This window comes from Botrytis byssoidea (assembly GCF_014898295.1).
Source record: "Botrytis byssoidea strain MUCL 94 chromosome Unknown BBYS_007, whole genome shotgun sequence".
Classification (NCBI taxonomy): Eukaryota; Fungi; Ascomycota; class Leotiomycetes; order Helotiales; family Sclerotiniaceae; genus Botrytis; species Botrytis byssoidea.
The window spans coordinates 143,566-154,941 of NW_024065848.1; the positions used below are offsets into that span (position 1 = coordinate 143,566).

Genomic DNA, 11,376 nt, shown 5'->3' on the forward strand with positions numbered 1-11,376 from the left:
CGAGGGTTTTCATAACCCTACACAATTTATACTGTATGCCGCAAGCAGAAAAGGAGATGATTGGTTGAAAGACTTGGTGAAGCAACTGGCCTATTTACTTCAACTTTCATTCAACAAGTATCCATCTTCAGCGTCATCAATTTCCCGAACCAAAAAGATTGCTCGACTGCAACCAACATGAAATCCTATCCCCCATCACACCGACCCACCCTAGTCACTTAAATCCACCACCTCAATTCGAATAAACTCTTCCAGTTTCATCTCTCTCTCATTTTCATACACTCTTGCTCTTACCAACATTGCAATTATTACAATAACCCCAAGCCCTGAGACACAACTCCATTGTATCTCAAAACCACCACCACCACCACCACCACCACCACCACCACCACCACCACCAACAACAACAACAACAGTCAAAGATTCACCCAAATGACAATCAATACCCCCTAAATAATAATATCAATAACCCAAGGTAAAAGCCATCTCTTTAGCTTACTAAGAGAACCCCCGAAATCTCAACCACTACACTCTGATCGTATATTTCCCCATCACAAACGTCCATACTGGATTTCATCAATCGATAGTTCATAATATTTATATACCAAAGTCCCGAGGAATGTCCAATAATGCATTCACTGATCCTCCTTTCTTCTCTCACTCTCCCTCTCCCTTTCCCTCTCACTCTCTCTCTCTAACTCTAACTCTCCTATCAACTTTCTCTCTTCTCTTTTTCTCCCCTCCTTCCTTTCTCTTCCCCCCAAGCCCCAACCCACAACTCTTCTCTCTCCAACAAATATTGACTCTCAACCCCTAAATTCCTCCCTCATCTCAAAGCCAAATTCCAACCATGCTATTTCATCCTCAAAACACTCATCTCCGCACAAACACCCTATACTAGCCTTATACCCCTTATCATCTACTTACCCACCCACATCCATCCACACTCACCTCAACACTACCAAAACAAACCCCAAAACAAACCAAAACCCCCAAGAAACCCCCTCCTACATTTCACCAACATCCCAAAAACCACACTCAACACATTCCTCCCCTAACAAACCCCAAAGTAGTTCCACCAACATGAAAACATACCTTAAACAAAAACAGCAACTCACCAATCCAGATAAATAGATGAATAGACAACATTACATTAATCGGTTATAACCCCTCTCCCAATCCACAAACAACCTTTACATCATCAACTAACCAATATATCACTCCCATTACATGATATCATACCGTGAGACTAGGAGAAACACCCGGCACTTTTCTTCATAGCTCCCCGAATCCTCAAATCTATGACTTACACAGCTCGACTTGAGTCCAGGCCATAGTACCGACTTATGTGGTCAAGATCCTATTGTAGTTCTCAGCACAATATCCGTAAAAGAAATAAATCAAAATGTCCCTCAAGAATTACGATTCGTTGTGTTCCATTCACTACCATTCAAAAACAATCGACTCAATACTCAAAAAATGGCAAATTATTCATTATATCACCATCTAGCAAGTTACGCCAAGCAAATATTCCCATCTTCTTAATACCTTTCACTTGTTCTTTACCCATCTTCAAATCCCCTAGATATTTCCGTTGTTGATAAAAAGATAGCAGACAGTTCAACGCCTACGTGCACCTTCTCCCGACTCCTAGAATTTACCCAGCCCAAAACTTATACAAATCCATGCCTGTCTACCATCAAGGGAAATTGTATTTCGTAGAATAACCTGGCTTCGTATTCTCTGTATTTTTGACAGGATGAAGTAAAAGTGGGGGAAGACATGGCCTGCCATGTATTTTCTCCCACTGTGTACATTAGCCTTTGCGCATTAACAAAAATAATGTTTAAACATACCTCAACCCCACCAATTCCATGATCCGCCCATCCCATCCAATTATTATACAGCCGACCTGGTGGAATGGCCCTGTAATACCATGTCATTCCCAGGAATCTTTTCTCCTTACCCCAACCGTATGGACTGTCTGATGAAATACCGCTCTCTCCTTTTGGTCCAGGGTTGAACCATTTATTTAAGCTAGTACCATTCCAAGCCCTGTCAAAGAATATTGGAAGAGGTGCATACACTGCTTTCAATCCATGAAGTAGAGCAACAGTCTGAGGTGTCATTTCGCTGCTGACATGATTCCCTTTAAGATTTTCAGTATGCATAGCATCCAGCAACTTCTTACTACACATTGAATGTGTGATGATGGTTGTACGACGAGGAGTATCATTACATCCATCAAATCCCCAGACATCGTTTCTTCCAACCCATCCAGTGCCATTTGGATTAAACATTGGTGCAACAGATATATAGTCTGCCGCTTCGCCAACGCCCCATTCATAATTATCGTGTGCTGGGTCTGAAACAGGCGGCGATGGACCGGTGGGAATAACATTTGCAATTTTCGGTGGAGCCCATATCGTATCTTTACCCGAGAGAATTTCAACCGACTTGCGGAACTCAGTATTGTAGGAACCATGTATCGATGGAATATAATATCGTTCATTCCGTTCCCATAAATATTTTCTTGGTTGGTCTATTCCGAAGTTTATGAGCCTCTCGAGAAGATCATAATGATTGCCAGTATATCGAGTGTCCATTTCCCAATTCCAATAGAAGTCAAACTGTGGATAATCAAGTGCGAATATCTGAACGGGGAGCCATTGAGATTGATGTACGTTAGTAACCTTTTTCGGGATGAGTGGGTAAAACCCCTGTACGTAAGCTTCGTTCCAAAGCACCGCGATGTCATGAAATTCTGTGGGGACATTTTTCTGGAGAGCTTCGATGTAGTCTGCGTCGTTCTCAATGGCAATGGTACTGTTTCTGATATGTACGAGCAAGAAAACCTCGTACTCCCCTCCAGATTTCAAAGCTAGCTCTGTAATAAGCGAGCGAACATTTTGCTTGTCATTGTCGTTCCACTTCTTTCCAGAGTAGGATCGAAGCATAATTGCTGTACGTGATTTAAAGGGCTGTTTGGAATCGATTGCAGCTATGGCTGCCTTTGATAGTTGTGCCTGAACGAAATGATCTTTCGGCTCATCTTCATCATTCTGCTTTCGATTAACGATAGTGCCAAGTACTCTTTTCTTGGTATTGGTTTCTTTTGCCTTCGAATTATACCATGCCAACGATGCATTTTGAGCAGGAATCATGATTTCTTCATTGGATGGATGGGAAGTCTCGGAAACTAGGTATCGGTTCGTGTTCTTTTCAACACATTGAGTTTGAAGTGATCCCCAGTTAATGTCATCCCACTGTATTCTCGTAGGCACATCGCGTTTATTCTGGATTGTCCCAACAAGTGGGCCAGTGCCGATTGACTCTACAAAACTTTCCGCGTAGCCGTATAAACCGAGCCTAGTTTCTCTCTCGAAGCATAAGTTACTGTCGATATCAAAGAGCGAGAATGATCCCATCTGCGGTTCTTCGAAGACTTTCGGATGTCCTGAGAACGCCAAGATATTTTTGATTGGCCCATCTGCTCCATCGCATGGCACATAGTCTCCTTTGTTCTTTGACTTCCAAACTTCACTATTATAGTCGGGATATGGGTTATATTCAAGTGGTTTCGATTTGCTATACGATTTCCAGACATCAATCTCATTGAGGACAGATAAGTGAGATTCGGTATGCGAGCCCGCTCCTACAACTCCATTCAGGGTGTTCCCATAAATTTGGCCCGCACTTGGTTCCCTGACAAAAACTTTCAGCAAACAGGCAGTTGAAGAGGGCTATCACAGACTTACTGCCCAAGTATCGCGTTCTCTTTCACGAACTCATCCTGAATGATGGACGTTGCAGTTGAAGTTGAGAATCCTGAAGAGGATATTTCTGTTATCGTGGCCTCGAGGTTTTGTATTGACAAATGAATAGTGACTCTGCTGCTCACAATCGTAGGTTTGATGAGGGTCGGCGGACCAATTGGAACTTTTGGTGGAGCTTGAAAAAAGTATTCTTGTGGTTTTGGGATTTCAACTACCAGAGGATCGATAATCTGAATCGTAGGTACTTGTTCAAAACCTGACCCTTTCACAGTTTCCGTTACCACTGTACCTTTATACTGTTCAACCACATGGCTTACAATCTTTCCGTGATTTCTTAACAATGTCCAAAGGATGAAGAGAGCGCCAATGGCAGAGAAGAGACTACTTCTATACCGGAGAAGCATTTTATGTAATGAAAGGAATAGGTTGTAGACGATTGACTGAAGAAATTTTGAGAAATGAATGAAAGTGAAGATGGAAAGAAGGATCAGAAACCCATTTTTGATATGAATTAGCGATCAGTGGAGATGAAACGAAGAGAGAATGCAATCTTTCTTTCTTTTGCTCCAGGTATCAAATATACTTCACTTGGTAGTAGATATCCACAAGGTATCTAGGTAGTAATGAATATCCTTCGTAGGGAAGGAACTTCTCTCCTCTGCCCTCGTGAGAATATAATCACGTGACCTTAAATTGATGGTCCGTGCACAAATTGATCAGAACCACCCGAGCCACCTTCCCGCTCCGTCAACTTTAATTTGTTTCCTTCCTTCCTTTGCGGGTAACGACATTAAATGGCATCGTATCACCTTGTATACCGTTCAGACCGATCATCCTTCAAATATGGCAGAATTGATAGGTCGAATATCGATTGGTCATCAAACCGCAATTCAGTCAAATGTCCAATAACCGACGTCCCTGTATCTTGCACAACCTCAAATTCACTATCACTACAACTTCAATATTTAATTATAGTTATAATTTATAATATATTCAATTGAAACTTCGAAATGTTGGCAATATGATATAATATTATTATATAGATTTATAAGATAATTAAATTTTAAACCTTATTGTTATTGTAATTGTTTATTCGCTTTTAGTTCTAATTTCCATTTTCTCTTTCTTATTTCCTGAAATATCAATTTCCTTTTTATTTGGGAGATTTATAACATTTCGAAATATTAGATCTGATATAACAGAAAGTTTTAAAATGCTTTTAGTTTATTTAATAAATGAACTTAATATTTTAGAAACTTTTTTGCTATACTTTTTGAAACTTTATAGAATTTGATAATCAATCTCCTTTTGTTTAATTCTTTTTTGTATCTCTGAATGCTTCTTTTGCTTTTCAGTTTTCTTTTCAGTTTTCTTTAGCTTTTTGATTTTTCTATTCTATTGAATAGTAAGCTCTTTAATAACTTAATATATCTTAACTTTAAAAATAATATTAGGAGAATATAAATATACTCTATTTACTTAGATTTAATCTTTTGAATCGATTTCTTTTCTTCTTTTCCATTTTTATAATTTCTTCTAACCTTTTTGTTTTATATAATTGAATACTAACTTGAATTATATTAATAAAAATAATCTTAAAAAGCTTCAGAGTGATTTTAGGGTTATTTTAATATTTGTCACGGCGCCAACTACATATTCTATAATTGCCTTTGTGTCTCAGGTATAGATCACTAGTATGCCCTACTTCTTATAAGTAAAACCTTATTTTTCCATAACTCTTTTATTCTTATGGTACAATATAAGTCTTTACTCATATCTTGACAATTTATATTATCTTTATAAAAGTTATTATAGCTTTATTTTAATTAAATTCTTATTAAAGTTATAATCCAATTACACTAATTATATTTACTACTAATCTGTTGTATATTCTAATTATTATTATTTAGGAATTCTATAAGATTGTTTTATAATTACAAAAGTATTTTAAAAATAATTAATTAAGTATTTGTATTTAATTTATTTCTATAATTTCTTTTCTTGAATTATATTTTTAATTTTGTTGAAATTAATATCTTTTTGTTTATAGATTTATTTAATAATTCAAATACTATACATTTTATAATTGTTTAAGTTATATTTGAATTAATTAAATTGATTATAAGTTTATTATAAATCCAAGTCACTGTAATATAAATCCAAATTGTTAATATTTAATTAAAGATTATTGAATTAAAGAATATAATCAAGATATTGAAAATTATTATTTATAATAATCTGTAAGTCTTATTTTATTGAAATTATTTTATTACTTTCGAAAAGTTTAGTGGTGATGAGTAAGATATTATAAAACATTAGAATTAATATATAATGTTTTATAATATAATTAATTATTATTTAAATATAGATTACAAAAATAAATCGGAATTCTAAAAAATTATATTTTTTATTAATTTATTCTCTAACTCTACTTATATAAACAATTAGATATATTTCGATATAATTACTAATAATCTATATATTTCCAATTTTTAACCTTCCAAATAATATATTATAATAAATATTTGATATAAATTAAATAAATAATATTAAACCTTTGATTTTTTATATAAAGTTTTTATGAATTATAATAAATATAAAATAAAAAAGATTTTGTTTGATAATTTTATTATCGAATTCAAATAGTTTGTTATTAAATATAAAAAAACCATTGAATAATAAATTATTGATTTCAAATTTAAGATTTTATAAAAATTAATTAATACTTTAATTAATTATTTTAATAAATTCTTTATTACTAATATTGATTTATAAACAATCTAATAACAAAATATTTATAATAATTTGAAAAAAAAAAGATTTATTTTAATAATTAATAAAAGAATCAAGATATCAATTTTAATTATAATTAATTGAAATCTTAAAATAGAAAGTAGGTTATTATTACAACTTCTTTTATATTTGATTTCTCTAATGATTTTATATAATTGAATATTATTTGATAAGATTAATATTCTTTATTTTATTATATTTGAAAATAATATATTAATTTTAATCTTTGTTTTTATTGCAAAAAGCCTAATTATATTAAAGATAATTGTAAGGAAAAACAAACCAATAATATAAAGTATAATATTAATATTAATATTAATATTAATATGAGATATATTTCTTATATCAATTATTTCCCTATAATTAATTAATATTAAAGCCCCGGATTCTATTATTATATTATTATTCTTTTATATTAGAATTCATTCCTATTTACTAATTGTTTTTTAATTATATTATTATATTATATCTTTTTAATTCCTTTTGGTTTTATTTAAAAGCTTAATTTAAAAGGATATATTAAGGGATCTGTTTATTCAAAAAAAAGCAAAAACTTAATTTCTCAATTAGATATATTGTAAGATTAATCTCGATTTACAATTACAAATCGAAATCTTTTATAAGAAATTTAACTTTATAAATTAGAAAATTAATTATATCTAGGGATTCTTTATATCTTAAATCAATAAATAACAAATTTCTTAAAATCTCAACAGAAATTTCCCTTATATTTAATATGATTATTCTATTTGTTAGTTTTATAAATAATAAAACTACAAACTATAGCTTTATTAATAGAAAAGTTATCTTTAAGTTTTATATATTTATATACTTTCTTTTTTATATTTATTACTTACTTCTAATTAATAAAAAATCCTCCAATATTCTTTTTTAATATACACTTCTAAATATACAAATCAATAATTACAAAAAGATTGATTTATTCTACATCACTACTTTATCAATTATAAATTCTATAATTCTTGGTTTTTTATAACTCTAATATTACAACCCTATCATTAATTAATTAGTAATAACACTTAAGTTTATATTTATATATTATTCAAAATATTATTATCCTATTAATTTTATAATAATTACTATTCCTAATATAATTAATAATCAAAAAATAATTTTATTAAAAAATAATAAAATGATATTAATTGATTTTAAATTATTTTTATAAAAGTTTACTTCGAAATTAATCTTTATAAAAAATTATCAATAAAAACTTTGAAAATATTTTGTTATTACTCTGAAATCAATTTGTAATTCTTGAATTTATCAAGATTTTAAATATCTAAAAAAATCTTGATATTATTAATTTCAAAGTATTATTCAGATTAAATTTATATTATATTTGTTATAATAATAGTAAAACAAATATTCAAATTAAAATAATCCTAAACCAATTAATCCTAAAATTAACCTCAATTCAAATAATTATTAACTTTAGAATATTAATAAATTCATAGAAAAAACAAATCGATTTATTTTCTTTATAACAAAAATCCAAAATAAGTTACCTCCCTAACTTTACAATCTATATCCAGAATTTCTATTTTTTTTGATTAATAAATTTCCATTATAATATTCCTAGAATTATAAGATTGAGATTATATTAAATAAAGAATTATTATATAATAAAGGTTATTTAATATTTTTAATTAAACTTTAAATGATTTATAAATAATTTAATAATAATTTGAACAAAAAATTTATTCAGAAATCTTATTTTAAATCAGCTACTCTATTTTTTCTAATTGTTAAATTTAAAAGAAGTATTTGAATTTATTGAAATTATTGAAATCTAAATAATATTATTATTAAGAACTAATACTTTTTATTATTGATTAAAAAAACTCTTGATATTTTATATTATACAAAAATCTATATCAAATTCGATATTATTACTATTTTCAACAAATTATAAATCACAAAAAGTTACAAATAGAAAACTGTTTTTATTATTTATTTTGACTTATTCGAATTATTAATAATATCTTTTGGACTTTATAATACATTTATTTTGTTTTAGAATTATATTAATTACATTCTTTTTGATTTCCTAAATAAAACTTATATAGTATATTTAAATAATATTCTTATTTATTTCAAGAATATTATAAATTATAAAAAATATATTTATAAAGTAATTTAATAATTAATTGATATTAAATTACAAATTAATATTAATAAATACAAATTTGAAATAAAAAAACTAACTATTTTAATTTGATTATTATTTTAGAAAAAATAAAAATAAATTCGGAAAAAGTCAATACTATATTCAATTGGAAATTACTAATTAAGCTTAAAGATCTTTAATATTTTTTCAATTTTGTTAATTTTTATTAATATTTTATTTACAACTTTTCTCAAATTGTAAAATCCCTTAATTATTTTTTAAAAAAGAAAAAGATATAAAACTAAATCTTTAATTAAAAAAATATTTTTAAAATATTAAAAACTATTTTCTTTTTTGCTTTAGTTTTTATTATATTTGATTATTATTATTATATAATTATAAAAATTAATATTTTTAATTAAATTATAAAAAGTATTTTTTTATAATATAATAATAAAGAATGCTTACATTCAATAACATATTTCTTATTAAAATATAATACTATTAAATATAATTATAAAATTTATAATAAAAAACTGTTAGTTATTATAAAATCATTAAAGAAATAGAAATTGGAATTATATAAAGCTTAGAAGCTATTCGAAATCATTATTAATTATAAGAATCTCGAATATTTTATATTAATAAAAATATTAAACCAACAATAAACTAAATAAACTAAATTCTTATTAGAATTTAATTTTTGTATTATATATTAACCCAATTACAAAACTATTCGCTTTAATACTTTGAATCATAAAACAAAAAACCACCCAATACACACCAATTCTAATAATAATTAAATCAAAAACTATTTATAAATAATTCTTTTAAAAAGAGTATTTAATATTATTATATTTAAAGATATTACTTAATAAGCAAATACTGATTTAAATCTAATTATAACCCAATAAATATAATTATTTCTAATATCAATAAGTTAATTAACAATTTTATTAATAAAGTATATAAATTATTCAAGCTAATTATTATTATATACATAATACTTAAAAATCTCTTTATTTATTATTAATTATTAGAAATCCAAAAAAATCTTTAAATAATCTTATAAGATTGTAAATTAATAAATAATAAGATCTTTTATTACAATTACTTTTTTATTTCTTTTTTTGTTAAATTTTATATATAAATTATATATCAAACATATTTAATTAAATTAGCTAAATATTCTGATTATTTTAAAATTATTAATCTTGTTTTTTGTATATATTAATAATCCAATATATTAAGGGAGATTGAGATATTTATATAAACTTATTAATTTTATTTTCGAATAAAAGCTTTTTGTTTTATTATATTTAGATTCTCTAAATTATCATTAATACTGTTTTATTTTTGATTTGATATCTTTATCAACTATATTATATTATTATTAATTAGTAAATACTATAAAAAGAAATATTAATATATTATTATAATTATTTGCTATCTAATTAAAATATGATATTTTATATTAATTGTAGAGTTATTTATAAAGAAGCTTATAAACTGATTTATTAAAAAAATCTATTATTTATATAATATATCTAATAATATTATGTTTGATAAAAACTTATAATTCGTTTTTAAGTTTTAAAAGCATTTATTTGAATATTTATTAATTACTTTAAAACAATCTTTCTTGTTTTATTCCAAATCTAATAATTAAATAAAAAGAATTAATATTATAATTAAATAATATCTTTATATTTTTATAAATTTTCATTAAAATAATTAATTTAATTAATTCTTATTTATAGAATTTATATTGAATAATATTATATTAGAAATTATTAATATATTCTTATTTTTTGCTAATTATGGTTTCCATTTATATTTTAATATCAAGCTATTAATATTTATTTTATTGAATTTATTATATCAAAAAAAACAAGAGTTCCTTAAAACTAATAAGATTATAAATCGATTTGATTTCATTTTAATTAAATTAAAAATATTTATAATTTAATCAATTTAGAAATATAAAGATTATATCAATAAAATCTATATTAATATTCTTTTATATAAAAAAATAAAAAAATATAAATAAATATAAAGAATACAAAAATTAATTATTTAATAAAAAAGAATAATAATAAATAGAATAATTTCTATAAAATTCTCAAAGTTTATAAATATATCTGCCTACTCCAACTTTCAATTAATTTCAAGATCTTTTTAATATTTTATAATTTACTACTCCAATCACTCCATTATTTATTAGGATTATTAAACTAGGATATTATCAATATTATTGAATTATATAGAAATTGAAGTCAAATTCTTAAAAGGGATAATAAAATATATAAAGAAATTAAATAATAGGAATTCAAAAAAATCCTTAATTATTATAATAAAAACAAATTTCACTATCAAATCGAATAAAAATACTATTCAATATTTTAGCAATCTATCAAAAACCTTTATAACCAAAAAAGCATAATTATTACCTTTTATTTAATAAATCTAAATAAACTAAATCTATTAATTTAAATAGATTTCAAAAGATCTATTATTTTTAATCCTATTAATCCCTTATTAATATTTATATTAAGTATATTAAATATAACCCCAAAATAAGATTAAAATAAATCTAAAAAACTTTATTAATTAATTATTATTCCTAAAAAAATTCATTTTAATTCAATAATAGAAATTAGAGTATTTTGATTATAATTA

General features: G+C 26.0%; 1 protein-coding gene across 1 annotated transcript; it reads right to left on the minus strand.

Moving 5' to 3' along the window:
• Positions 1-1,699: 1,699 nt before the first annotated feature.
• EAE97_004101 (uncharacterized protein) lies at positions 1,700-4,180 on the minus strand (the record flags this gene model as incomplete). Its single annotated transcript, XM_038874613.1, has 3 exons — positions 1,700-1,807; positions 1,857-3,705; positions 3,759-4,180. 3 exons carry the CDS (start codon positions 4,178-4,180, stop codon positions 1,700-1,702), a joined length of 2,379 nt encoding a protein of 792 aa, XP_038734057.1.
• Between the last annotated feature and the right edge of the window lie 7,196 nt (positions 4,181-11,376).